A 27,858-nucleotide genomic window follows, 5' to 3' on the forward strand; every position below is an offset into this window, starting at 1 on the left:
TGGGGGAGCTGGTCGGTAAATAAAGCCGCCTTCCCTCCGGCTGCGAGGCCTTGCTTTTTTAACTTCCCGGTGACAGTAGGTTTGGAGGGTTTCCGGCCGGAGGCCATTAGATGGGACACCCGGAAGGCGGAAGTCCCAGGGCGGAAGTGGCCGAGAGGAACGGAGAATGGCGGCGGAAGGCTGGTTTTGTCGCTGGGGCTGGGGCCGGCGGTGCCCGGGGAGGCCTGGGCTTCCCGGCCCTGGCCCTGGCCCCACTACACCTCTACTTCTTTTTCTGTTGCTGGGGCCGGTTGTTGCAGATATAACTGACGGCAACAGTGAACACCTCAAGCGGGAGCATTCGCTTATCAAGCCCTACCAAGGTGAGGCCTGGGGCGGGAATGGGTGCTGGGTGAGGGCGAGGCTGGACAGGGTTGGACAAGGGAGTTCCTTTATCCTGAGCAAAGCAGCTTTGTGGGTTTCCTGTCTTTGGCAAGGCCAGTCCTGGAATGGCTTCTTACGCACCTGTCTCTGTTCGTCTCTGCCCACAGGGGTCGGTTCCAGCTCCATGCCCCTCTGGGATTTCCAAGGCAGCACTATACTCACGAGCCAGTACGTGCGTTTGACCCCTGATGAGCGCAGCAAAGAGGGCTCTATCTGGAACCACCAGGTGGGTGGCTCCCAGGAGGTTAGGTATACCCTTAAGTAAGCCACTACTCCCAGTCTCTGCAGCACCCAGACCTGAGCTTAGTTCGAAGGTTTGCTTGGCACCTTTCTCTCCCGCCCAGGTCTTCCTCATCTTGGTAACGCTCATCAGTGGTGACATTAAAGGTAATGACTATTGAAGCTACGACGTGTCAGGAACTGCACCTGACACTTTCCACCTTTCTCATTTAGTTTCTTCAAAAGCCTTGTGAAGTAAGTGATGTTATTTCCATTTTACTGACTACGCTGAGGCTTAGAGTTGAAAGTGCCTTTCTCAAAGTCACGTAGCTAGTAAGCACGGAACTCTCCGGCTGTCTGAATTGAACCCTCAACAGTGGGATAAATGGAATGAACATCTTTATTGGGTGGTTTCTGTGTGTTAGGCACTGGCCTTATGATGCCTTATTGTATTTAATTCTCAAACAGGCTGTTTGAAATAGTTGGCTATTGTGGCTTTATACAGAGCTAACACAGCGAATGGTATAAACGTTTAAATTCTGATCTGTCTGATATCTAAGCCCAGCAATTCACTTGCTACACTTGACCCCCTACCCCTGTACGGTGGAGGAATCCCTTAGAAATACTTGCAGACTCCATCCATTTCCCCAGTGTTTCATTGATGATCTTGTCATCAGTGGTATAGAGGAGCTGGACTTGTAGGCAGTTTTAATTTCTGTGACTTTTGCTTTAGAGGTTAGGGAACCTCGAGTGTCACTGGCATGTCATACATAACTAGTGGCCAAGATAAGTCGCTACACAGACTCCACACTGAGGAGGTCGAGGTCAGGAAAGGGGTGAAAGGGGAATAATTTTGGGCTGGGTCACAGCTTGGGGCAGATGCTGCCCCTGCCTACCTGATTCCAACTCTTCCCATGGCTTAAGCTATTGGCCATTGTCCTAGTTTTCTCCACCCTGTTCTTTGGTCCATTCTGAGTGGCTTCCTCATTAAGTTCTGGGAGACTACGCTGTCCTTGTGTTGCCTCATCTGCCTGTCTCTTCCACTCCTCCTCTCCTTTGCTAGGGACATCTGGTTTACTTTCTTCAGCTTTCACTCTGATCCTCAGAGCCTGGGGTCTCTCATCAAGGGATAAACAAGCATTATGTCTATACAGTCTGGCCCCTGGTGCCTGGTGTCTCCATTCATTCTAGTAATTTTGTTCCAGCCTCTCTGGCTGCTTTCTTGCCTCAGGATCTTTGCACTTGTTGTTCTCTCTGTCTGGGCACATTGCCTTCTGGCTCTTCATGCCTGCCTGGTTCTTTCTCATCTGGTGTGTCTCAGCTTGAGTGCCACCCACTCAATATTTCATTAACTACTTTATCTCCCCAAGTCACATTCTGTCACATTATTCTGTCTTAGGGCTTCCAGATAATTTTAAAAAATTATACTGTAGTGTTACATTTTTTATGGAAGTGAGTTCAGTATAGCATTAAATTTTTTATTTTTTAAGGAAGGTACAAATAGGACTAGAACTATTAGAAATTGGTTCAGCTACAAGTAACTTAATTATGGTTGTATATATAACTATTGGTTGGCATTGTCAGTGGTGTGGCAATGTCACAGGGCTGAGAGGATTCTATACTACATCAGATTTTTAGTCTGGAATGTATTCTTCCCCCACGTCCCTATTCAGTTCTAGGGCCTTTCCTATTTGGCCCTGCAGTTATTCTTAAAAGGTTGGAATGTTTCCTGTAAATCTTGAAAGAAATTGCTTGGAAGTCTTAGAATTTTCTGCCTAGTGCTTCCCAAGAACCACCTCTTCCTTTACTGGGCTGGAGAGCTGGTTTCTGGACTTTTCTTTGTTGCGTGCCCCCACCTGGGAGAGGGACTGAATTAGCAAACACTCCTAAGCACCTGCTGTTCTCTGAGCAAAGAGAAAAACACAGCTGTGCTGTTTCAGTGGAGAGGTCCAGACCATGGAGTGGCCCCAAGGTGAAGTCTCAAGACTGACTGGAGCACAGGACATAGGGGGATGCCCAAGGGGCTGATTGGGCCCCATCTTGAGGAGCCTTGTGTGGAGGCTGCAGAGGTGGTGGTTGACTTTTTTTGGCTGATGTACTGTCTGAAAGTATATATCCTCTTGTGCTTTTTAAAAGTTCGTATCCCAAATTACTTATTGTAAGTTTGAATATTTGCAAATGATGTAGTTTCTAGCATATTTAAATATTGCCATTTTAAAATAAAGCTGTTTGGTACTCTTCAGTATGTTCAGTGGAATCTAAATATTTCAATTGTGTGTTTTAAACACTGTGAATCAGCCTGAATTATACATCAGTTTTTTTAATTCAATGTGTGTTTTCATCTCATCCCACACAATTTTATCCTATGCCATGTATTTAATGCTTGAAAATTTCTTCTTGATTAGCTTGTTCTATTCTCTAACTAAAATAAGCATAATAATTTAAACCTTTTAACTTTGGGGGCACCTGGGTGGCTCATTCGGTTGAGCATCTGACTCTTTGTTTCGGCTCAGGCCTTGATCCTAGGGTTTTGGGATCCAGTGCTGCGTCGGGCTCATTGTAGAGCATGCGGCCTGCTTAAGATTCTCTCTCTTTCTCCCTGCCCCTCTCCTCCATTCTCTCTCTCTCTAAAATAAAAATAAATTAGAAAAAAATTAACATTTTAACTTTGTTGGGACCTTGAAACTAAGTTTTAATATGGGGGGGTGTTACAATTATTATTGATACACAGTTGGTCAAAATAAATTCATTACACAATTTTGAGATAATTATTGTAAAAGTAAAAATTTATTGAAATGCATCTCAATAAGCTGTTGTCCCCCCAGTCCCTGTCTGGATGGGTATTATTGTCAGAATGAGACAGGCCTCAGCACCACTTCTCTTTGTGTTTTTATAGATGTGAATGCTGAGAATCTGTGTTTACTTAAATAGTAGATGGAGATATAGCAGGGACACTCAATATTTTAAACTTCTGTTGGTTTATAAACTCAAAGTCATGTAGTGATCTTTCATCAAAATGATGATGTATCAGTTAACTATTGGATTAGCTCTGCCTTCCATTAGTTGCAAGGACGTGGAAACCACTAAGTGTAAAATGCTCTATGATTGCCACATGATTCTGATTTAATTGGCTCGGGGGAGGGTCAGGGCATTAAGATTTCTGAGCTCCCCAGCTGGCTCAGCTGTGCAGCTAGGGTGGAAAACCACGGCTGTCGAGTCCTCCTTCCAAAATCAGCTTCTAAGTCCGTTCCAGCTGGTACTTCACCTGCACCTGCTTAAAATCCTTCAGAGGCTTTATATTGTCTCTCTTTTGGCATTTCCCTCCACTGATCTACAGTCTTCAATCTGCCACGTGCAAAGACTTTCTAAGGCCCAGATAGTCCTGTAGGAATCAGTTTCCAGGTTTCAACTTCTGTGTGTACTCTTTCCTGAAACTCCTCTCCCTATGAACATACCAGGGGCAGGAGGGTAGGTGTTCCTTTCTCATATCCCTGTTCTCAGTTGCCCTTCTGCTTGGAGGCACACCTTGCACCAGCTTGGGGTCTTAGCTCAGTGCATTGTTCTCAGGTACAGAAAACTCCTGGGCACCAAAGAGACTGTTTGGAATCTGGTTTCTGGGCTAACTTTTGTGGAGGTGAGATATTTAAAAAAATTTTTTCAAATATATAAGAGTTTTTCTAGTTATTAGAAAATTAAGTTGTTGTTAATATCTAGTTTGGTTTCACCATGGTCAAGGAATGCAATCTGTTATTTCATTTCTTGGAGGTCTGTTGAGTCTTGCAAATGGTCTGGTTTCTGGAAAATTTTCTGTGTGTGTCTGCAAAGAATGTGGATTCTCAGGTCGTTGAGTACAGTGTGCTGTTTGGTCCTTAGTTAAATTTACTGATTGGGTTCAAATATCTGTATTCTTCCTGATGTTTTTGCTTGTTTTTATCGATTACTAAGAGAGGTATGTTAAAATTTCTCTGTGGATTTGTTTTTACTTTTGTAATTCCGTTAGTTTCTGCTTAACAGATTTTTGAGGCCAAAATTTTCCTGGTAAAGGGAATCTTTTATTAAGAAATGTTTTTGGGGGCGCCTGGGTGGCTCAGTCGGTTGAGCATCCGACTTCGGCTCAGGTCACGATCTCGCGGTCCGTGAGTTTGAGCCCCGGGTCAGGCTCTGGGCTGATGGCTCAGAGCCTGGAGCCTGCTTCCGATTTTGTGTCTCCCTCTCTCTCTGCCCCTCCCCCGTTCATGCTCTCTCTCTCTCTGTCTTAACATTTTTTTTTTAACATTTATTTATTTTTTTTGTTATTAAAATGTCCCTTTTTAAATTTTGTTATTGATATAGCTACACAAGATTGCTTTCGGTTAGTGTTTGCATGCTGTATCTTTTTCTGTCCTTTTCCTTTTTTCCATTTCTTTATGACTTAGAGTTATTTTCTTGTAAACTCCATGTAATTAGTCTTTTGAGGGGTTGTTGGTTTATTTTTGTGGTAAAATACACATAACACCATTTACCATTTTAACCTTTTTTCCCCCACTTTTAAATCATTTAATTTATGAAACCGTTCTCTTCAGTAGGATGCTCCTTGGCATTTAAACGGTGTTTAAAATGTAATGGTGAGGTGCCTGGGTGGCTCAGTCAGTTGAGTGTCTGATCTTGGCTCAGGTGGGGATCTCCTGGCTCGTGGGTTTGAGCCCTGCATTAGGCTGTCTGCTGTCAATGCAGAGCCCACTTAGGATCCTCTATCTCCCTCTTTCTGCCCCCCCCCTTCTCATGTGTGGACTCGCGCGCGTGCTCTCTCTCTCTCTCTCTCTCACACACACACAAAAATAAACATTAAAAGGAATATAATGGCTATCTATAAAAAATTAATTTGATTATCGTATTTATGTAGCTGCACGTGTAAAAGAAAATTGGGGAAACATTTTTTATTATGGTAAATGTCCATACCATAAAATTTACCATCTTAACCATTTTAAGTGTCCAGTTCAGTGGCAGTTCATTCACCTTGTTGTGCAACCATCACTGCCGTCCATCTCCAGAATTTTCCTATCTTCCCAGACTGAAACTCTGTACTCATTCAACAGTGACTCTCCATTTCCTGCTCCCCAGAGCCCCTGGTAACCAATATTCTTCTTTCTGTCTGAATTTTACTCTTTTAGGGACCTCATTTAATGAAATCCTAGAGTATTTGTCTGTGTTTGGCTTATTAATTTATAATTTAGCATAATGTCTTCAGAGTTTGTCCATGTTGTAGCCTGTGTCAGTACTTCATTCCTTTTATGGCTGAGCAATATTCTTCTGTGTGTGTACACATTTTGTTAATTCATGTATTTGTTGATGAACACTTGGGTTGTTTCCACCTTTTGGCTATTGTGAATAACGCTGTCAAGAACACGGGTGTGTATGAGTGTCTGAGTCCTTGCTTTTTTTTTTTTTTCCTCCCCACCTAGGAAGTGGAATTGCTGGGTCCTATGGTAATTCTATATTCAACTTTTTGAGGACAATCAAACTGTTTTCCACAGTAGCTACACCATTTTACATTCCCACCAGCAGTGTGTAAAGGTTCCAGTTTCTCCACATCCTTGCCAACACTTTTTCTGTGTTTTTTTTGTTTTGTTTTGTTTTGTTTTGTTTTGTTTTTTATGATAGCCATCTATCCTAATGAGTGTGAGGGGATATCTTGTAGTTTTGATTTGCATTTCTCTAATAACTAATGACGTTGAGCATTCTTTCATGTGCTTATTTGCTGTTTATCTTCTTTTTGGAAAAATGTCAAGTCTTTTGTTCATTTTTAAATTGTGTTTTTAACTTTAGGAGTTCTCTATATTCTGGAGACATTAATCCCTTCCCAGTTACATGATTTGGAAATATTTTATTCCATTTCTTGGTTGTCTTTTTATTATCTTGATGTTTTTGATGTGCAAGAATTTTTGTTGTTGTTGTTTATTTTTGAGAGAGAGGAAGAAAGTGTGAGCAGGAGAGGGCAGAGAGAGGGAGACAGGATTCTAAGTGGGCTTTGCGTTGAAGCAGAGAGCCTGATGCAGGACTTGAACTCTTAACTGTGAAATCATGACCTGAGCCAGTCAGATGCTTAACCGACTGAGCCACACAGGTGCCCCAAGAATTTTTAATTTTGATGAAATTCACTTTATTTTGTTGTTGTCGTCTGTGCTTTCGTGTCCTATCTAAGAAATCTTGCTAAATCCAGTGTTGTGAAGATTTTCCCTGTGTTTTCTTCTAAGAGGTTTATGGTTTTAGCTCTTGAGTTTAAGGCTTTTACCCTTTATTTAGTTTTAAAATTAAACTTTTTGAGATAATTGTAAATTTACATGCAGTTGTAAGAAATAATACAGGGAGACCTTATGTACCCTTATCAGAATGCAGTTCATATTTAGTAAAATTACTGATGTGTTTTGCTTTAATCCACCTTCCTATTATTTTTATTTAAAAAATTAAAACAATTTTAAGTTATTATTTTTTTTATTATTTACTTTCTGTTTGTACTCCTCATTCTCTGTTCATTTTTCTCTCTGGTCTTCTTTTGAGTTGGTTAATTTTTATTCCATTTTTACTCTTCTGCTAGCTCGAAAGTTCTTTGCTTGCTTCCCAATTTTTCAGTGATTACTCGAGTTTAAAACACAGCCATATTTACCAAAGTCTAACGATAATGTGTACCTTCTTCCTGGACAATGCAAGGATCTTAGAATACTTTATTTACTCCATTGTTGTCATTTATTTTAATTCTATTTTAAAACATTGTTTCACGCAAATATTTATTTAGATTTTTTACCCTCATATTTATTGTTTTTTTTTTTTTTTGTTCTTTGTTCCTTCCTGAATCTCTGACTTTACATCTGGATAATTTTCTTTCTCTCTGATGAATGAAAGACAGTTTTAATGTTTTTGTTTATCTAAACATGGCTCTTTTTGGGGGCGTCTGGGTGGCTCAGTTGGTTAAGTGTCCAACTTTGGCTCAGGTCATGGTCTCGTGGTTTGTGAGTTTGAGCCCTGCCAGCAAGGAGCCTGCTTGGGATTCATATTTTTTTCCTCCCTCCCTCTCTCTCTTTCTCTCCCCCCCACCCCTGCTTGCACTCTCCCTCTCTCAGATAAATAAACTAAAATAAATAAATAAAAATGTCTCTTTTTAAAAAGTCTTTTTTATCTGAAAATGTCTTAATTTTATCTTCATTCTTGAAGGATGCATTTGCTAAGCATAGAATCCTGTGTTCATTTTATTATTTAAAAATTTAAAAATATTTATTCATTTTTGAGAGACAGTGCAAGTGGGGCAGGGGCAGAGAGAGAGGGAGACACAGAATCTGAAGCGGGCCCCAGGCTCTGAGCTGTCAGCACAGAGCTCGACGCAGGGCTTGAACTCACAAAACTGTGAGATCATGACCTGAGCCAAACTCAGATACTTAACCATCTGAGCCCCTTATTCACTTATTTCTAAAAATGTTTATTTGAGAGAGAGGGGTGGGGGGAAGAGTGCACGCAGAGAGAGAGGGAGAGAGAATCCCAAGCAGGCTGCATGTTGCCAGCTCAGAGCCCCATGTGGAGCTCAATCCCATGAACCATAAGATCATAACCTAAGCTGAAATGAAGAGTCGGATGCTTAACTGACTCCCTCCCTTCCTTTTTGTGCCTAGGTGTGGTTTTCTTTTTTTTTTTTTTTAAGTTTATTTATTTTTGAGAGAAGGGAGAGAATGTGCAAGCAGGAGAGGGGCAGAGAGAAAGAGGGAGAGAGAGAGAATTCTAAGTAGTCTCCACACTGTCAGTGCAGACCCAGTGCGGGCCTCAAACCCACGAACCATGAGATCGTGACCGGAGCGGAAGTCAGTTGCTTAACTGACTAAGCCACCCAGGTGCCCCTGGTTTTCTTTTTATTTGTCTTCTTTGGTTTGTAAGATTTAAGATTTGTGGTGAAATGTCTGTGAATCAGTTTTAGTAAGTGCTTGGACATCTCTTTAAATATTCCTTTGCCCTGTTCTCTCACTTCTCATTCTGAAACTCCAGTTTATGTATCTTAGAGTTTTTCACTCTCTCTTACTGACAATTTTGTATCTACCATTCATTCTCTCTGCTTCATCCTACCTATTTTTTTTTTTTTTTTTACCTCTCTGGCCTTGAGATCACAGATTCTCTCTTCATCTGTTTTTAATCTACCTGTCCATTACATTGTTAATTTCAGTTACTGTGTTTTTTTAGTTCTAGGACTGTTTTTTTTTTTTTTTTTTAGTAGTGTGATTTTTTTTTTTTTTTTCCTTTTTTTCCCCAGTTATTTTTAGGACACCTGGGTGACTCAGTCAGTTAAAGTGTCTCATTCTTGGTTTTAGCTCAGGTCATGATCTCATGGTTCATGAGATCAAGCCTTGCATTGTGCACTGGTGGCATGGAGCCTGCTTGGGATTCTGTCTCCTCTCTCAGACCCTTCCCTGCTTGTTCTCTCTCTCGCTCTCCCCCTCATCCCCCGTCAAAATAAATAAACATTAAAAATATATAAAATTTCTTTTATTTTTTGAAATTCTCCATCTTATATTTATCCCCTTGATTATAGTAAACTAGTTATTTGAAAGTCCAGTATCTGGAATTCCCATCAGCCTGTTTTCTCCCTCTTTTCTGGCCTTGTTGATAACTTGTCTTTTTATGTGCCTGGTTGTTTATTGTATGCCAGATACTGTATTTGTAATATTGCTTGTTGAAAGATTTGAGGCCTGGGTGAGTCACTTTAATGTACTTTTCAGGGATTGAGAAGGCTCAAGCTGAGCTACTGCCCCTGGGAGGGCCTTTCCTCATTCACTCTTGTTTTTGGGTTGCTGTCTTTGCGGTTCCAGCCCAAAGCAAGCTTGGTTCACCAGGCCTTCCACTCTCTCAGTAGGCCTTGGGGCAGAGTCTTTGTCCATCTATCTGTCTCCTCATCTCTCAGTTGCCCCCTGTAGAATCTGCAGATTCCCCAGAGCCACAACTGGCCAAGAGCTGGGAAGGCTAAGATTTCACACTACTTGCAAGCTGTTGTTAGGTGTCCACCAGCTCTGCATTCTTAGGGGCTGGAGCTGGGTCTCATCACCTTGGTTTTTGATGCCCACAGCTGACTGAAACTGTACACTGATGAATCAGTGAATGCACAAGCCACATCACCCATGGTGGGATGTAAAGTTTCTCAGTTTTTTATTTTAATTTTTTTAAACATCTTTTAAAATTAAGTGAGCATTATGCCCAGCGATCCCGAGATTAAGAGTCCTGTGCTCTACTAACTGAGCCAGCCAGGTCCCCTTAAAGTTTTTTGTTTTTGATCTTTTATTTTTGATTTTTTGAATTATGTTCATTATACAAAATTCAAACATAGAAAGTAAACATTTCTTGTAGTTCCCCTACCAAAGTCAGCTATCGTTAATATTGGTTCATGTTCTTTTAGTTTTTTTCTCTATATATACTAATATTTATTAAAAAATTTTTTAATGTTTTTATTTTTGAGACAGAGACAGAGCATGAGTTGGGGGGGGGGTGCAGAGAGAGAGGGAGACACAGAATCTGAAGCAGGCTCTAGGCTCTGAGCTATCAGCACAGAGCCTGACATAGGGCTCGAACTCATGGACTGTGAGATCATGACCTGAGCTGAAGTTGGGCACTCAACTGACTGAGCCACCCAGGCGCTCCTACGAATTTTTTTTAAAAGCACTTTTGCAACTTACTTTCTTTCGCTTAGTATCTTTGGTATCTTCAGGTGTAAAGGCTTATGGATCTGTCTTGAGTCTGTTAAAAAACCCGCAGCAACCAGATTGACCCCCAGAAGATGGGAGTATCAATAATCCCATTGATTGAGAACATGTGTTTCTTTCCATCCTCATCTACACTGGTATTAATGATCTCTTTAATAGTTGCCAATTGGATAAGTCAACAACATCTTGTTCTAGTTTGCCTTTCTGATGGGCCTTTATTTTAATTTTTTTAAATGTTTATTTTAGAGAGCGTGTGCACGTAGATTAGGGAAAGAGAAAGAGGGAGACACAGAATCTGAAGCATGATCCAGGTTCTGAGCTGTCAGCACAGAGCCTGATGTGGGACTTGAACTCAAGAATCGCAAGATCATGACCTGAGCTGAAGTCAGACACTTAACTGACTGAGCCACCCAGGCGCCCCCTGGGCCTTTGTTTAAATACTTGCTCATGTACCCAACTGCAGACTTCCTCCAAGTGGGTTCCTGTTAAAGTATTTGTCAACACCTTAGTTTTCATGAGGAACTTTCTAGTGGATGAGGCCAGGCTGTTTCCCTTATTGTGGACAGTGTCCAGCTCTGCACCTGATGTTCCTGAATGCCTGGGTGTATCTGCCTTCTTTCGTATCACAGTTGTCCAGAGATCCCAGAATATGACCTTTCCAGCCCCCCAGCCCTGGCACTGTCATCACACTGAAGTTCGGCTGGGCCTGCAAGAGGCAGGAGGTATGCTGGCCAAGAACTTGGGGTTTGGAGTCATCCAGAAGGTTGGTTAGAAGGGAAAGACAGTGGGGATGGAAGACCAGAAAAGAACTGCTGCACTTTGTGTTAAAGGCGTGAAGGCCATGGGAGATATAGAAGACACAATACAAGTTTCTAAGATCTGAATGTGAGTCAAGACCATCCATACCTGCTGTGGACAAGTTATTTTGTCTCTGAATGGGTTTTCTTTTTGTAAAATATGTGGCTCCAATAGGGTTAGTTCGAGAAGATTTTGGGGCAGGAGCGGTGGAGATGGAAAGGAAACAGGGCTGATGGGTTTGGCTGGTGTTGAGGAAGGTGAATCAGTGTGAGAACCTGTGGCCAGGCTCAAGAGAAGACTGGGGCAGAGTCTGGGCCTCAGACAGCTTGGGACACTGTGTGACCTCCCTCCTTCCCACCTGGGAGGCCCAGCACCCCCCTCTCTTCCTGCTGAGAATGCTGAGGTGGTCTGTTGGTCAGTGGCACTTGTGACCCTGATACCTGCCCCTTTTTCGAGGAGTGTCCAGTCTCTGCGGAGGAGATGGGCCTGTATGGGTCACCTCTGTTTGGCAGGAAGGCCCAGGGAGCTCTGAAGTAGCTCTCTCTGCTTTCTCTCCAGCCTTGCTTCCTCAAGGACTGGGAGATGCATGTCCACTTCAAAGTCCACGGTGCAGGGAAGAAGAATCTCCATGGAGATGGCATTGCCTTGTGGTATACCCGGGACCGCCTTGTGCCAGGTAGGGAGGTGCTTGTATAGGTGGGGGCATTCTGCCCAGGTTAGGGCACTGGAGCTCCTCTTTGAGGAAACCTGGGACCTCGAGTCTGCTCTAGGGAGTGTCCCTTTGCGAAGAGGGATAGCTGGATCCTGCAGCTCAACTCTAAACCCCATTGTGGCCTGGTGTTGTACACCAGCTAAGAATGGATTTTACCATTCTACTGTTTTTAAAAAAGCAAAAACAAGGAAGACTGTGACTGAGGCCATATGTGGCTGCAAAGCCTATGTTTCCTGTCTGGCCTTTGACAGAAAGTTGCTGACCCTTGGGCAGAGGATGGGGTTTCCTTTCTTCTGTAGGAGTCCTTTCTGCCCCCTTGTCACCTGACATGTCAGAGCACATGTCCAGGTACTGACCCCTCAACAGTTAACGGTTTCAAACTTTGAGTCCTCTCTGCTGTACCCCTACACCTCCTCCTGCCTTAGAGATCCCTTCTCTTTCCTGGGTGAATGACCACAAATCAGCCTCCCTTTCCCCCACCCATACTGGCAATACTTTGTCCTTCAGGTACCCAGGGGACAACTCCAATATCTCCCATTACAAAAGCATCTCCTTCTAATTCCAGGGCCTGTGTTTGGAAGCAAAGACAACTTCCATGGCCTAGCCATCTTCTTGGACACATATCCCAATGATGAGACCACAGAGGTATGCCTCTGCTCTCTCCCTCAGACAGGACAGGAAGGACTGGGCAGTTGGCTGGGGGGTGGGAACCAAGACTTCTCTCTGGTCTCAGCACAAAAGGGGCCTCCAGGGATCAGGGTGGCGGGCTACCCCAGTGCCTCCCACAGGATGGGCTGGCCATAGAGTAACTGGTGTCTCGGTCTCAGCGTGTGTTCCCGTACATCTCGGTGATGGTGAACAATGGCTCCCTGTCCTACGACCATAGCAAGGATGGCCGCTGGACTGAGCTGGCAGGCTGCACGGCTGACTTCCGCAACCGCGATCATGATACCTTCCTGGCTGTTCGCTACTCCCGTGGCCGTCTGACGGTGAGCAGGCAGGATGGGGGCCGGTTATGCCTGTGCCAGTTCCGTGGAGGCTTAAGTTGATGGGCGGGCTTGGACCTGGCACGTACTTGACTTGCTGGCTGGCTGCAGGTGATGACTGACCTAGAGGACAAGAACGAGTGGAAGAATTGCATCGACATCACAGGAGTGCGCCTGCCCACTGGCTACTACTTTGGAGCCTCGGCTGGCACCGGAGACCTGTCTGGTGAGCATCTGGGCTGAGGGAGGCATTAAGTCTCAGTCTTGACCTTCCCTGGTCTGTTGGGAGCTTGTGACATAGTTGATAGCTTTCCTTCTTAAACTTCTTTCCTTTGGTTCCACACACACCTGGATTTCTTCCTCTACTTTCTAGCATCTGGGAATGTTGTCACACTTGGGGCTTTATTCCGTGAGCACTCCCTCAGCAGTCTTCCCCTCTGCAGCTAGGGGCTGAGTATGCTACAGGGTCCCACATTTCCATCACCAGCCCAGACCTTTCCAGACCTGTGTCACCCAACAGCCTGCTCAGCATCTCTGCCTGGATACCCAACAGGCATTTCAGCCTTCACCTGCCAATAGCTGAAGCCCACATCTTGCCACCAAGACATAAATGGCACTTCTGTTACTCTAGTTGCTCAGTCCAAGAAGACTTGGTGCCACTGTGGTCTCTATTTTTTCTGTCACACGCCACCTCTCATCCTTTGGTGAGTCTTGCTAGGTTTGTCTTCTCAGGGCAACAGACTACTTTTCCTCTCTTACTACTTGGCAGGTCCAGGCCATCATCTTCACTCGCTTGGACAACTGCAGGAGCCTCCCATGTGGTCCCCTCCTTCCACACCAGTTCCCCAACAGTCTCTCCCAGTTCAGTCAGCGATTCCGTTAAAGCTCAAATGAGGTCTTGCCACTCCTCTCGTCTTCTGCAGAGTCAAGGCCCCTGTCTGTCCCAGTAGCGGTTGCTGGGCCCTGTGTACCATGCCTCCCCTACTGCATCAGCCGTGACTCATGGCTTCCTGCTCCTTTACATCACTCTCAGCTCTTCTTCAGATACACCAGCGCCCTCCTGCTTTGGCCTTTTTACCTGTGCCTCATTCTTACCTCCTTCAGGTCTTACTCAGATGTCACTTCCTCACTGGGGCCTTCCCTGATTCCTACATACCCCAGTCTCCTATGCACTCCTTACCACCTTTCTTGGCTTTATTTTTCTTCATAGCATTTAACCATCTTGGAATCTACCATGTAATTTATTTCATTTTCTAGGTATGCTTAACTGAATTGTAAGCTTCATAAAGTCAGGGCTCTTATCTTCTTTGGCCCACAGTGTGTCTGTATGCATTGGGATGCTGCTAGCCTATGCAAGCCTCGCTGGGCCACCAGGCCTGGGTGACACTTTATAGTGACCCTTGGCCATGGTCCTCAGAAGGCATCAGGGTCCTCAGAGGGCTGGCACCAAGCCCAGGGTCAGCTCTTGCTGACCAGAAGTGGGAAGCAACGTATAGGACCAGACAAAGGGCTTATTTATCCTCAGGATAGACGTTTCTGAGAGCCTCCCCTTCACCCTTGAAATGTCGAGGTTCCTAGAGAGTCTGTTGCTTTGGGGTTTTAAAGTTTTTAGTGTGGATAGTCCAATAAGTCCCTTTGCCCCTGTTACCCAGCTTCAGGTAATCATTACTTGCTCGTTGATTACTTGGTAATTAGTTACCAGCTGGATGTCAGTCTTGTGTCATAGTCCTTCAACTCAGGTTATCTGGAATTTCATTGGGTAGTACATCAGCATTTGTCAGGAGAAGGTTCTGGAAACAAAGCCAGATCTGTGGCAGGTGGATGCTCTCTAAGGCTATTTGGAGAGGCCCAATAAAGAGTGTTGGAAATTGACTATCTACACAGTAGTGCCTGACCATTAATCAGAGAGTTGGGAATGCCGGCCTCTGCAGCAGGCGTCTCATGGGGAGTCACATGATGTAGTGGTCTCTTTTCCCTTTTAATTCTTTTTTTTGTTTGTTTATTCTGGGAGAGAGAGTACACGCACAGGGGAGGGGCAGAGAGAGAGAGGGAGACAGGGGATCTGAAGCAGGCTCTGCGCTGACAGCAGAGAGTGCAATGCAGGGCTCAAACTCACAAACCATGAGATCATGACCTGAGCTGAAGTCGGACGCTTAACTGACGGAGCCACCCAGGCGCCCCTCTTTTCCCTTTTATACATCTGAGACCATTGGGAATTTGAGAGTTGAAGGGATTTCCCCACGTTCACACCTAGGAAGGGCAGAGCTTGGGTGGAAACTCTGGTCGAACTTCAGAGTCAGGACTTGTCCCTGCGCCTCCGGGGCTGTGTGTGCTGGGCTCTGAAATACCACTTGGCTCTGCCTGACCCAGTTGCCAGGTCCTTGCTCTTTAGGCTGTCCCTTTTCCGGTTTCCACAGAGTTCCTCTTGAAATGAGGCTTTTCCTCAGGTTCCAGTAGGTTAGCTGAACTGATGCTGGAATCAAGGGACCAGGACCCCTGTCTTGGCTCTGATCGCAACCTCCCCATCTCACAAATGGGGTGGTCATTTACTGTCAAGCAGAAGTTATCTTCTGCCCATACCTGAGCCTGTCTCTAGTGTTTTCTGGGACAATCACTGCCCAGGTATTAGAGCCTCACCCTCAGCTGGTTGCTGAGTCGTTCATCTGCATTATGAACTTGGGTCTCTGATGGGAGCACCTGGCAGCTGCCTGCCTGCCCCTCGGGAAGATCAGACTTCTCAATTGGCTGTGGAATAACATGCAGGTCCTTTTCTGGTACATACTATCTGCTGGGCAGTCTGTCTCTGCTTTGTGTGTACTTTCTCATTTTCTTGCCATGATTACCAGGCAAGATGGAGATTATAACCTGGATTTACAAACAAGGAAACTGCCTCAGGATTTAGACCCAGGTGATTTTGACTGTAAAATCCATGCTTTTTTTCTGTCCTGCCTCCTCCCAGGTTTGTTATTGTTGAGTTCTAGAGGTATTCTAGCTCCTGGAATACCTACTAGGGGCAGCTGGGGGTCACTGGGAAGAAAAAAGACCCCTCACTAGGCAGGAGCAGAATTCTCCCTGGGGGACCTCGCCACTCTGAGGGACTGGAGCAGCAGCTTCTCTCTGGGGAAGGCCATGGGCCCTAAGGCAGTCTCCATGCTCCTCCTAAGCTAACTCTTGATCCTACAGACAATCATGACATCATCTCCATGAAACTGTTCCAGCTGATGGTAGAACATACGCCTGATGAAGAGAACATTGACTGGACCAAGATTGAGCCCAGTGTCAATTTCCTCAAGTCACCCAAAGGTATGTATGCAAGGCCCGCCTGGGCCTGGGTGGCCTGGTATGGGGTTGCAGCGGGGCTGGCTTGGCTGAGTGTGTATGGTCCATTTGCTCTTGCTTGGTCCAGTTGTGATTGTGGCTTGGGGTCTTGAATCAGCAGCCAGTGCTAATGAGTAGATTTGTGAGCACCTGGTGCCTATTTCGGCTAGTGCTTAGTGCAGGGTTAATGGCCAGTAAAGCCAGAGGGGCCAGTTTGTTGGTATAGGTGGCATGCAGGGCATTCTGATACAACATGTGTGTGGTCTCAGTGAATGACCTGGGAAGTAGGTGCTGCCACTAGCCAGGGCACCTTGTCCTCCAGGTTTCCTCAGCTAGAAAGAAGTAAAGACAAGAATCAACTTTGAGTTTTTGCAAAGCCCCAAAGCCTGGACTCTTTCCATGGTGCTAATTAGCCACCAGTCTCTCCTCACAGAGCAAGAGTTCTGGTTGAAGTGAAACTCCTATGTGTGTAGACATCCAAGAACCCTGAAGTTTGCCTATGGGCCAGGATGGGGGCACTGAGGAGCCTCTCAGCCTAGCCCAAGGTCACCATGTAGAGTGTGAGCCAGAGTGGAACCCAGCACTTAATGTGACCTCTCACTTTTTTAAGATTCATATTGCTTACAAATATCTCAGGGGCTAAACAAATCCTGCCGTGTACCCACTGTTTTTGCAACCTTTGATTGGAGGGTTTCTGGCTGAGGGCTTTCAGAGAATTCCTCTGCTCTGACCTACCCAGTAACCCAATAAGGTTGGCCAGGCAGGGCTTAACTCATTTGCAGACCTGTTGATCCATTTGCTCCTTTAGCAGATGGTTCCAGAGCTTTCATTCACTGCCTAGCCATGGGCTAGGTGCCGTCCTAGGGCTTAGTCTAGTGACTGAGGCAGAGAAGGGGGCAGAGGAAAAGAGAGGCTGGTGGTGAGACCACGTCAGCAGGCCTGCCCTGGTTAGGTTGTGTGGGAAAGGGTGACGTAGCTTGGCTCCCGCCTGGCATTCCAGGCCTCCTCCACAGTGAGGAGTGGAGGGCTAGGGCTGTGGCTCCGGAGGGAGGCCGAGTGGCAGGAATAGGGCCGAGGCTGCACAGGGCAGGAGGACTTGAGTCCAGATTCCTGTCCCTTCACCCACAGACTAGTGAACTTGACAAAGTCTGTTCCTGCTCTCAGCCTTCTCTAAAAGTGAGATTATGAGCTCCCCATCCCAGGGTAGTTGGGATTCCAGGAGAATATCTCATGTGTCAGGGCCTTGTTTCTGGTAGAATTCTTGATGTTAGCAAGCAGAGAAGTGGTGTGGCTGGAGAAGAAGGACAGGGGATGGAGGGCCTGGGAGATTCCCCCCCTAGGGACCATGGAATACATCCAGGTGTAAGTCAGGGCTGCTTTCGGCCAGGGCTGTGTCTCTCTAGGTCAGGATCTTGGACCACTGACTGCATGGGGCCAGGGTGGGGCTTGTGAATGCAGGTCTTGGGCTTGCCTTGTGCTGACTCAGGCTCTCCTGGGGAGGCCAGGAATTCGGTTTTCACCAGCCCCTTTCAGAGAAGACACCTGAGGCCTTGCTCCCTGGGAACCTCAGTCCCAGTGGGATTATTCCTGTGTCCATGCCCCCGCCCCTCTCTGGTATAGCTGTGAGCAGGGGCTGGCTGCGGCCTATTGCTCTGCTCAGTCCTGTTGGACTCCCTGTCTCCCAGGAGCCCGCCTGACCTCTCTCTCCACTTTACCACTTCAGCTCCCCCTCTCTTCTCCCCCAGACAATGTGGATGACCCGACGGGAAACTTCCGCAGCGGGCCCCTGACGGGGTGGCGGGTGTTCCTGCTGCTGCTATGTGCGCTCCTGGGCATCATCGTGTGCGCCGTGGTGGGGGCCGTAGTGTTTCAGAAGCGGCAGGAGCGGAACAAGCGATTCTACTGAGCGGCCGGCGCTCTGCTCTGGGGAAGGCCTGGTTTTGGGCCCCGGCACTAATGTGAACTTTTTTTTACTGAGATTGTAAAAGAAAAACAAGATGACCTTATTTCTTAACCGTTTCAAAGAAATAATTAAAGTATTTTCGTACATTTTGCTTCTTGCCCAGCAGGGATAAGCTGCAGGGCTGGGGAATAGGGTTTGGCATCCCCACACCTGGGGCAGAGGTCCTCACCCATCTCAGGAGCAGGGAGGAGTCTGTGCCTGGAGCTGGGCCCTGGCAGGTGGCTCTTGAACACTGGAGGGCCCCCCAACCACATTGTGGTGGGTGTCTGACGATGCAAGCAGTGATTTTGTTCTGTGCGGTGTGTGTTGGTGGAAAAGGAGGCTGACTGGGGAACCTGGGCCTTTCTGGTCACCCTCTGAGCTTCTTCCCAAGGCAGAGCCTCGAGTGAGGCTGGAGGAGCAATTTGGTGGGGCTCAGAGTGTGACTGTTTGCTAAATAAAGTGAAATAACCAACCTCAGCTGTGTGACTGTCCTAAGGGGCTTGCTTTTCTTTTCCTTCAAGTAACTTCCAGGTGGCCAGTGCTTTACAGCTCTCAGCCTCCTCCCCTCGGCCTTGCCACACAGCCCCAGGAGGCAAGTGCTGTGCTCCCTGTTCCCAGATGGGGAAGCACAGCTCTGGGAGGTCAAGCGAAACTTGCCCAGTGTCACATAGCAAATGAGGTCATGGGGATGGGGCCTTGTGCCATCTTCCACGTTCTCTGAGCCTCTCACTCTGGGCAGGGGAAGATGTAGGGTACCACACAGAGGGTGGGACCTAAGTGCAAGCGAACTCTAGGGAACTCGGGCTAAGGGGGGCTTCAGGAAGATCTGGAAGGGATTTGTGGGTACAGAAGGACAGGTTGGGGTCGGTAATGGTATTCCCTTTGGGGTGCCTCGAGGGGAGAAAGATGGCACAGGGAGTGGAAGAAAGCCGGCAGCTAAAAGGAAAGTAGCATCATCTGGCAGCTTTCTTGGGTCTGTCTGTCCTGGCCATGGCCTGCCTCTGCTCTCCAGACTGTTCTTCGGTGCTCCTGACCCCGCCATGGAACAGTGTGTCCCCATCCATTCCGGAGCCATCTTCAGCATCTTGCACTTTTTTTTTTTTAATGTTTTATTTATTTTTGAGAGAGAGAGAGAGAGAGAGAGAGAGCTTGAGTGGGGGAGGGGTAGAGAGCGAGGAAGACATAGAATCCAAAACAGACTCCTGGCTCTGAGCTGTCAGCACAGAGCCCAATGCGGGGCTCGAACTCACGGACTGGGAGATCATGACCTGTGCCGAAGTCGGACGCCCAACCAACTGAGCCACCCAGGTGCCCCCAGCATCTTCCACTTAAATGACATTTGAGTCTCCATCTTTAAAAAAAAAAAAAAAATTTTTTTATGTTTATCTGGGGGAGGGGCAGAGAGAGAGGGAGACACAGAAGCCGAAACAGACTCCTGTCTCTGAACTGTCAGCACAGGGCCTGACGCAGGGTTCGAACCCACAGACTGTGAGACCATGACCTGAGCAGAAGTTGGATGCTCAACCATCTGAGCCACCCAGGCGCCCCAACTCTCCATTTTAAAAACAGAGCAACCTGTCTCCCTGTTGTAACCAGGCTTCTTATAATTAACATTCTTGATAAGATTCTTATAAAAAGTGGATAGAAGTAGATGTGGTAAAGAGTAAGAACATATATTCCTGTCAGTCTTTCACCCTCACTTCCCTGAGCTCTTCATTGATCTACTGTTCATGGTCTCTTATCCCTGTCGATGTGTCCTGTGTACACATAGGACCCGTCTTTTGGCAGGTGAGATGTCAAGAGATTGTTTATAAATTCACAGTGACAGAGAATTCTGAGCTGTGTTTTCTTCTCATGGGGCTGGGAGCCTGTTCATGAAGCTGTAAGAGAAAACATGATCTTCCTTATTGAAAGAAATATTTTATTGAGCACTTTCCCCAGAACAATTTCTTTACTTGAAAAGTAGCTAACTTTGAGTGCTTACTATATCCCAGGCGTGGTTCTGAGCAGTTGACACGTATTAACTCATTTCTCTCCACAACACTTAACCCACTTGGACATCAAAAATCTGCTAGGCTGGGTGGCTCCTGACTCACTGAGCATCTTCTTCCTTGGCGAGTGCCGTGTCTGTACTGACATGAATGACTGAGGCCTGGAATCTGGAACTCTCTGTGGCTGCTACAACCACCATAATCTGCACTACACTCTCCATATTTGGCCTTTAATTTTGGCCCTATCTTGGCCTTCCCCGAATTCCTGAATTATTAGGCAAATTGGCATCCTGTCCTGTATGGCTCTTGCCTTTGGCTGCATGTTGGAGACATCTGGAGAATGAAACTCAGTCCTCTGTGCTCTACAGTTTGGGTTTAAGAAGAAGGTGGGGTGTGGGCAGGGGCAGTTTGAAAACAACCACGTTGGGTGGTTCAGATGAGCATATAGGCTTGAGAAGTGGCAGGTGTAGACTAGTGATTTGAAGGCTGATCTTGAAGTGGTCCTGGTCTGTTCTTGGCGGTCAGCGGCTTGTTTGCATCCCTTTCAAAGTTCAAACCTGGAGGTGCTTTCCTAGAAGGTTAGATTTGTGTTCTCACATCTGCTTTTTCATATATGTGGGTTCATGCTACTGTAATCTACATTTTTGCCACATGCATTTATTATTTTTAAATGTTTATTTTTGAGGGGGGTGAGGGGCAGGAAAGGGGGCCAGAGGATCCAAGTCAGACTCCACCCTGACAGCAGCTTCAGCACAGTGAGCCCACTGTGGGGCTCGAACTCATAAACTACAATCATGACCCAAGCCAAAGTCGGATGCTCAACCGACTGAGCCACCTAGGTGCCCTGTCACGTGAGTTTAAAAACAGAGTTATTTCATCATATAGAAGTTAGATATAAATGTATATCACTGCACCTGTTGTACAGCATGAGAAATGAAACATGGCTGATGCATTTGCACCCTTCTTTGTCCCCTGCCCAAAATAGGTGCCCCCCCCCCCTGGAGGTAATTGCTGCGGATTCTGATTTTTTTATGTTTCTTTCTTTCTTTAACGTTAAATTTATTTTTGAGAGAGAGAGTGCAAGTGGGGAAGGGACAGTGAGAGAGGGGGACAGAGGATCTGAAGCTGACAGCAGTGAGCCCAGTATGGGGCTTGAACTCATGAACCGTGAGATCATGACCTGAGCTGAAGTCCAATGCTCAACCAACTGAGCCACCCAGGTGCCCCTGATTTTGTTTTATGTTTCTTAAAAATGTTACTGTAGAGGTATGTATCCCTAAACGCATAGTAGCGTTTTGCATTCTAAAAAATTACAAATGGTACACAGACATATTCCTCAGCTCTTAAAATTCAGCACTGTTTGTGAATCTTTGCATTAGATGTAGCTCAAGATGTGGCATGAGTGGACTCCAGTTTCTCCATTTGGCCACTGCTGGATGTTTGGATGGTTTCCAGGTTTTTGCTCTTAAAATGCTGCTCTAAATGTTCTGGAGCCCATCTCCATCCATGCACAAGTGTGAGGAACTGCCGGGTTGTAACTTACTTGTAACTTATGTACGTTCCAGTCTTACTGGTTGTCAGATTGGTCTTGTGGGTTGTATTCATTCTGCTCCCACCTTGGTGACTGAGATTCCCCCTGCCCATTTCTTAGCACTTGATATTATCAATGTTTACTTATTGATGATCTGATAGGTATAAAAGTTTTAATTTGCATTTCTTAGCTAATCAGGTTGAGGATTTTTGTATCCTCAAGGATCCGTCCATGGTGGTATAATTTTTTTGCCCCTCACCTTTTTCTTGTGGTTACATGCCCATTCTCATGGGATCTTCAGGTATGTGCTTTTGCGGATTACCTCTCAGCATGTGTGTCTTTTGATTTTCTAATGTCATATGATTTACTGTCTATATTTTAATGTCAATTACTAATCTTTTCCAAATATTTTTCCCCCAAAAGTCTGAAAATTTTGTTCAGACTTAGTTTATAATCTCCATGGAATTGACTTTTGTGTGGAGTATGATGTAGGGATCTGGTTTTCCCACTATGTATAGCCAGTTGTCAAAACATTTCCTGACATTCATTCTTCCACACAAGCCACAGCGCTGCTGAATAAAGTGCTCCAGACACCGCTCCCTCGTCTTCCTCCTGTTTCATGGCTGGAAGGCCAGATGTTTAGCTAAATTCTCCAGCTTCTTAGCTAGGGTGGCTCTGTGAGAGCTGTGCCTGCCGAGGGGACTCTCGGTAAAAAGCACCAGATGGCAGCTGGCGTGGCTGTTTGCCCATCCTCCTCCTGCTGGATAGTGGGGGTGACCCCCAGAGGTGCAAAAGCCTCCTGTGACCATGGGGGCAGTAGTGAGCACCAGAGCTGGGTGGAGCATGTGTCCTCAGGACATCCAGGGCTGCTGCAGCCCTGGACTGCTGGGCTTTTATGTAAAATAAATAAATTTGTATTTGCTCAAACTACCATGAGTCATGTTTTCTGTTATTTGAGACTAAGAATAGCCCTCTCCCCTGCCGTGTATATGTCAAGTTTTCTAACCTGTAGGGGTCTTCTCTGCAGGTAATATTGACGTGCCCACTCAATGCCACACACTGTTGTAGGCCCTGGGACACGACAGCAAAAGGAACTACAGTCCCCCATGGAACTTACAGTCTGATGGGGAAATCAGGTGAAATAAATATTTATAGTATAAAGTAAGTTTAAAGTATGTACTAAGTATAACATATGCCATGTTAGTACTTACATTTGTTTCTTGTAGCTGCCGTAACTATGTACCACAGACTGGTGGCTTTAAATGACAGAAGTTTATTGTCTCACAGTCTGGAGGCTGGAAGTCTGAAATCAAGGTGCTTGCAGGGCCATGTTTCCTCTGATGGCTCTAAGGGAGAATCCATCCTTACCTCTTCCTAAATTCTGGAGATTCTCTGTAATACTTGGCATTCTTTGGCTTGTAGACCTGTCACTCGTCTTTGACAACATCATTGCATGGCAGTCTTCACATTGTCTTCCTTCTGTCTCCAGATTTCCCCTTTTTGTTAGCATACCAGTCACATTGGATAAGCCATCCCTGTGACCTCATCTGAACTTGATCTACATAGAGCCTCTTTCCAAATATAGTCATTTTCTGAGTTACTGGGGTGAGGACTCAGCATAGCTTTTTGGAGGAACACAACTCAACCTGCAACAATGATTAAGGGGAACAAAATTAGGGAAAACGGATACAGGGAGTCAGATGAAGATGGAGAAAGACCTGCATTTGGCTAACAATCTATGGGAAACGGAATGAAAATTCATTGAGCTTAAGATTTGTTTATCTTTCCATATATAATATTTCTTTTTTTTTATGTCTATTTTTGAGAGAGCAAAGACAGCCATCAGGGGAGGGGCAGAGAGAGAGCGAGACACAGAATCCAAAGCAGACCCTGGGGTCCACACACTGTCAGCACAGAGCCGAATGCGGGGCTCGAACTCAGGAACCGTGAGATCATGACCTGAGTGAAGTCAGTCACTCAACTGACTGAACCACGCAGGTGCCCCTCTTTCCATGTATGATATTTCAAGAAACATTAACTTTACATAATCAGAAACAGCTTTTTTTTTGTTTAACTGCAGTATTGGCACACAATATTACATTAATTTCAGGTGTACAACATGAGAAATTGGCAGCGCTGTTATGCTGTGCTTACCACAAGTATAGCTGCCATCTGTCACCAGGCAACGCTATTTTAATACCATTGACTATATTCCCTATGCTGTACTCTTTATCCTTGTGACTTATTCATGCCATAACTGGAAGCCTGTATCTCCCATTCCCCTTCACCCATTTTGCCCATCCCTCCCCTCTGACAACCATCAGTTCTCTGTATATCTGGATCTTCTTTGTTTTGTTGGTTTCATTTTTCACATATTAAAGAAGTCATATGGTATTTGTCTTTCTCTGATTTATTTCACTTAGCATAATACCCACTGGTTCCATTCATGTTGTCGCAAATGGCAAGAGTTCATTTTTTTTTATATGGCTGAGGAATATTCCACTGTGTGTGTATACTACATCTTTATCCGTTTATTTATCAGTGGGACACTTGGGTTGCCCCTGTACCTTGGCTGTTGTAAATGCTGCAATGAATAGGGGTGCATATATTTTTTCGAATTACTGTTTTTGTTTTCTTTGGGTAAATACCCAGTAGTAGAATTACTGGATCATATTGTATTTCTGTATTTAATTTTTTTTATTAAAAAAATTTTTTTTAATGTTTATTTTTGAGAGAGAGTGTGAGCAGGGCAGGGGCAGAGAAAGGAGACACAGAATCTGAAGCAGGCTCCAGGCTCTGAGCTGTCAGCACAGAGCCTGATGCGGGGCTCAAGCCCACAAACTGTGAGATTATGACTGAGCCGAAGTCGGATGCTCAACTGACTGAGCCACCCAGGTACCCCTCTATATTTAATTTTTTCAGGAACTTCATATGGTTTTCCACAGTGGCTGCATCAGTTTACACACCCACCAATAGTTGTTTGAGGGTTCCTTTTTTCCCCCCTCATCCTCACATACACTTATTTCTTGTCTTTTTGATTCCGGCCATTCTGATAGGTGTAAGATCCTATCTCATTGTGGTTTTGATGTGCATTTCCCTGGTGATTGTGATGTTGAGCATCAATTTATGTCTGTTGACCATCTGTCTTCTTTGGAAAAGAGTCTCTTCAGGTCCTCTGCCCACATTTTAGTTGAATTATTTGTGTTTTTGGTGTTGAGTTGTACAACTTTATATGTTTTGAATATTAGCTGCTTATTGGATAGATTGTTTCCAGATATCTCCTCCCATTCAATAAGTTGCTTTTTAATTTTGTTGATGGCTTTTAACCACTGTACAAAGTATTTCTATTTTGGTGTAGTCCCAATAGTTTATTTTTTACTTTTGTTTTCAAAAGAGTAGCATTGTAAGAATCTTATGATCATTATTTGGCATTGCTTGACTTCAGTCAATAATACTGGCATTGTGTATGTGCACTAAGATCTTGCCCGTGGGCTTTTTTTTTTCAATGTTTATTTTTGAGAGAGAGACAGAGTGCCAGTAGGGGAGGGGCAGAGAGAGGGAGACAGAATCCAAAGCAGGCTCCACGCCCCAGGCTCCAAGCTGTCAGCACAGAGCTGTACATGGGGCTTGAACCCATGAACTGTGAGATCATGACCTGAGCCCAAGTCAGACGCTTAACCAACTGAGTCACCCAGGCACCCGGCCCATTGTTTTATCATGCTTTATTTTGATTTCCGACTTTAGTTCCATCATGGAATAAAGGCTAATTAATTCAACAAGTCTTTGTTAATAAACTAGTATGTACTAGGCAATAGGCAAGGGATGCAGAAGTACAGGTCCTGCCTCTGTGGAGTGCAAACTCTGGCTGAGAACATAGATTGTATGATCCAGGATCCAGTCTGGACAATATGCCACACTAAGTATTTCAGACAGAGGGCACTTAATATAGGGGGTTGGTCATGGGGGTGTGGGAAGGCTGAAAGAACAAAAAGGGGCCCTGAGATACACCAGAAATTCAGTGTGGGAAACAGATACCTCCCAGAGGTATCAAACAGAAGAGGTGATGTTACCAGAACCCTGGAGCTTGGAGGGCCCTGTGGTTGGTGCTGAAACCTGTGAGCATATGGAAGCTGGTGGTTACTTGGACTTGCAAGGGAGCCACAGCATTGGTGGGGAGGGAGCCTGGGGCAGCTGGGCTTTCTCAGACTGCAGGGCAAGTTTCTGGTGCTGGGAGTGCTGGAGGCAGGAGCCCTCTGGCACCTGCTGCTGGCCTTGGAAGAAAGCAAGTCCCGTTTTCCTGCTTCCTCTTCCATCTAATACCTCCTCCCAGTAGCAGAACTCAGCAGGAGGCCAGCTGATTAGGGAGCCTGGGAAACGGTGCAGAGTTCCAGACCCAGGATCACACAACAGTATAGGAAGGCAGGCTTGAGGCTTAGAGATGGTGGGTGAATAACCTGCAGGCAGCAGGCTGCTGGGTGGGAGACCATCTGGAGGGTGGACGCCAAGGACCCTGGATTGGCCACCACTGCAGATGGTATTCATACAGAGAGAAACCCACTTCTGTGCATGTATTGTGTTGGGTTTTCTTTAAATCAAAGCTGAACCTAATCCTGGCTCATGCAAGTGGGGATTGGCGACCAGAGGGAGAATCTATTATGTAGAAGGAGGGAAGACTTGAAATGAGTAAGTTGGTAAATTTAGAAGGGAGTGGGATCCTGTGGAGGGAGAATGTTAGGAGGGATATGGGCAAACCCTTGGCTGATGTGGAGTCATGTGGTAGAAGTGACTGATACAGAATAAGCTGGGGGACTTGAGTCACGTGCCAGTGCAGTGGCGCATCCTCATGGTCTCAGCTGACCTCCTTGGGCACCACTGCTTGGCTGACATCTCCAGATCTCTGGACTCCTGAACCAAGATTCACTCTGCCTGCGAGAGCAATTTCAAGTTGTGTGGCATCACTGCCACCTGGGAGGGCAGAACAGGAAGCCGACAGAAATTACTTGGGATTTTGGTTCCAGAATTGGTTTTAATGTTTTAAAATATGCAATTACTTGCTTTTCTAGTCTCCTTGCTCTGTGATTCTTGTGTCCTGTGTCTTTTTTTTTTTTTTTTTTTTTTTTTTTGGTTTTGTGGCAAAACCAGAGCTGTCAGGCAGCTTCTCCAGGTTGGCAGGGACACTGGCCCTTGGAGCTCCAGCCACCATGTAAGAAACCCCACCACCTGAAGTCCCCTGCTAGGGAGCCCTGTGAAGGCACTCCAGCTGACAGTTCCAGCTGGTGTCCATCCTTGGCCACTGGGGCCCAGGTGCCAGATGTGCAAGGAAGGAGCCATCTAGGCTCCTGCATCAGCTGTTCAAGTCATCCCAACAGAAGCCCAGATGTCATGGAGTGGAGATGAGTTCACATTTCCATGCTTTTTTCAAATTCCCAGCCCACAGAACCTGTGAGCATAAAAGTGATTGTTGTTTTACACCACTAGGCTTCAGGGTAGCCCTTTATACAGCAGAAGATGATTGGACCACATACATTCCTCGCCATCTCTTAATTTCTCTTTCTGAACTTCCGTTGGAGGTAGAGGAGGGGAAAGGGCATTCAAGTGGTCTCGCCCTTGATCATCCTGTGGTCTTGTGTTTTCGGTCATCCGGTTGTTGGAAAGTAGGCATTTCCCACTATAGATGTGAGCCTTTAGCCAATAAATACCTCATGTTGACTCTGCAGTCCACATTTATGACATTTGGACTAAGAGCATACATGCCTTCCTCCATTAACTGACCCTTGGGGATAAGGTACCCACCTCTTCCCACTCTGGCAGGCAAGGGAAGGGCAGTCCCTACACATACAAGGCCACAGGTTTGTATAATTAGGGTAAGTGGCTCCTGACCTACTGGACCTACTTTAATATACAACAGACATGCTGTGCACCTTATAACTAGGTGAATTCTTCAGAGTGTTGGGTGTTGAAGCCTAGGTCTTTGAAAAACATGAGCATTGTCCTTTCTAGTCTCAGGAAGATGGGATGCAGACATCCAAATGACTGGCATAATTAGACCATGATTCTCAGGATGGGGTCTGTGAGTCACCAGACTGCTGGTAGTGGAGCATGGGAATATACATTTTTTTAAATGTTTATTTTTGAGAGAAAGAGAGGGAGGGGCAGAGAGAGAGGGAGACACAGAATCCGAAGCAGGCCTCAGGCTCTGAGCCTGACGTGGGGTTCAAACTCAGG

At 45.7% G+C, this 27,858-nt stretch overlaps 1 protein-coding gene across 3 annotated transcripts; it reads left to right on the top strand.

Annotated features, from left to right (window-relative positions):
• LMAN2 (lectin, mannose binding 2) lies at positions 1 to 22,716 on the top strand. Of its 3 annotated transcripts, none has more exons than XM_053226060.1 (8): positions 1 to 362; positions 531 to 649; positions 11,709 to 11,826; positions 12,428 to 12,507; positions 12,690 to 12,851; positions 12,960 to 13,074; positions 16,032 to 16,151; positions 22,661 to 22,716. In XM_053226060.1, the coding sequence occupies exons 1-8, from the start codon at positions 167 to 169 to the stop codon at positions 22,699 to 22,701; spliced, it is 951 nt and encodes a 316-aa protein (XP_053082035.1). In that variant the 5' UTR covers positions 1 to 166; the 3' UTR covers positions 22,702 to 22,716. The 3 variants fall into 3 exon arrangements, with proteins under 3 accessions (XP_053082035.1, XP_014928225.1, XP_014928226.1); XM_015072739.3 differs by lacking the exon at positions 22,661 to 22,716 and adding an exon at positions 17,912 to 18,588; XM_015072740.3 differs by lacking the exon at positions 22,661 to 22,716 and adding an exon at positions 17,890 to 18,066.
• The last annotated feature ends 5,142 nt before the right edge of the window (positions 22,717 to 27,858 follow it).

The sequence above is a fragment of the Acinonyx jubatus genome, chromosome A1 (assembly GCF_027475565.1).
Source record: "Acinonyx jubatus isolate Ajub_Pintada_27869175 chromosome A1, VMU_Ajub_asm_v1.0, whole genome shotgun sequence".
In the NCBI taxonomy this organism is placed as follows: Eukaryota; Metazoa; Chordata; class Mammalia; order Carnivora; family Felidae; genus Acinonyx; species Acinonyx jubatus.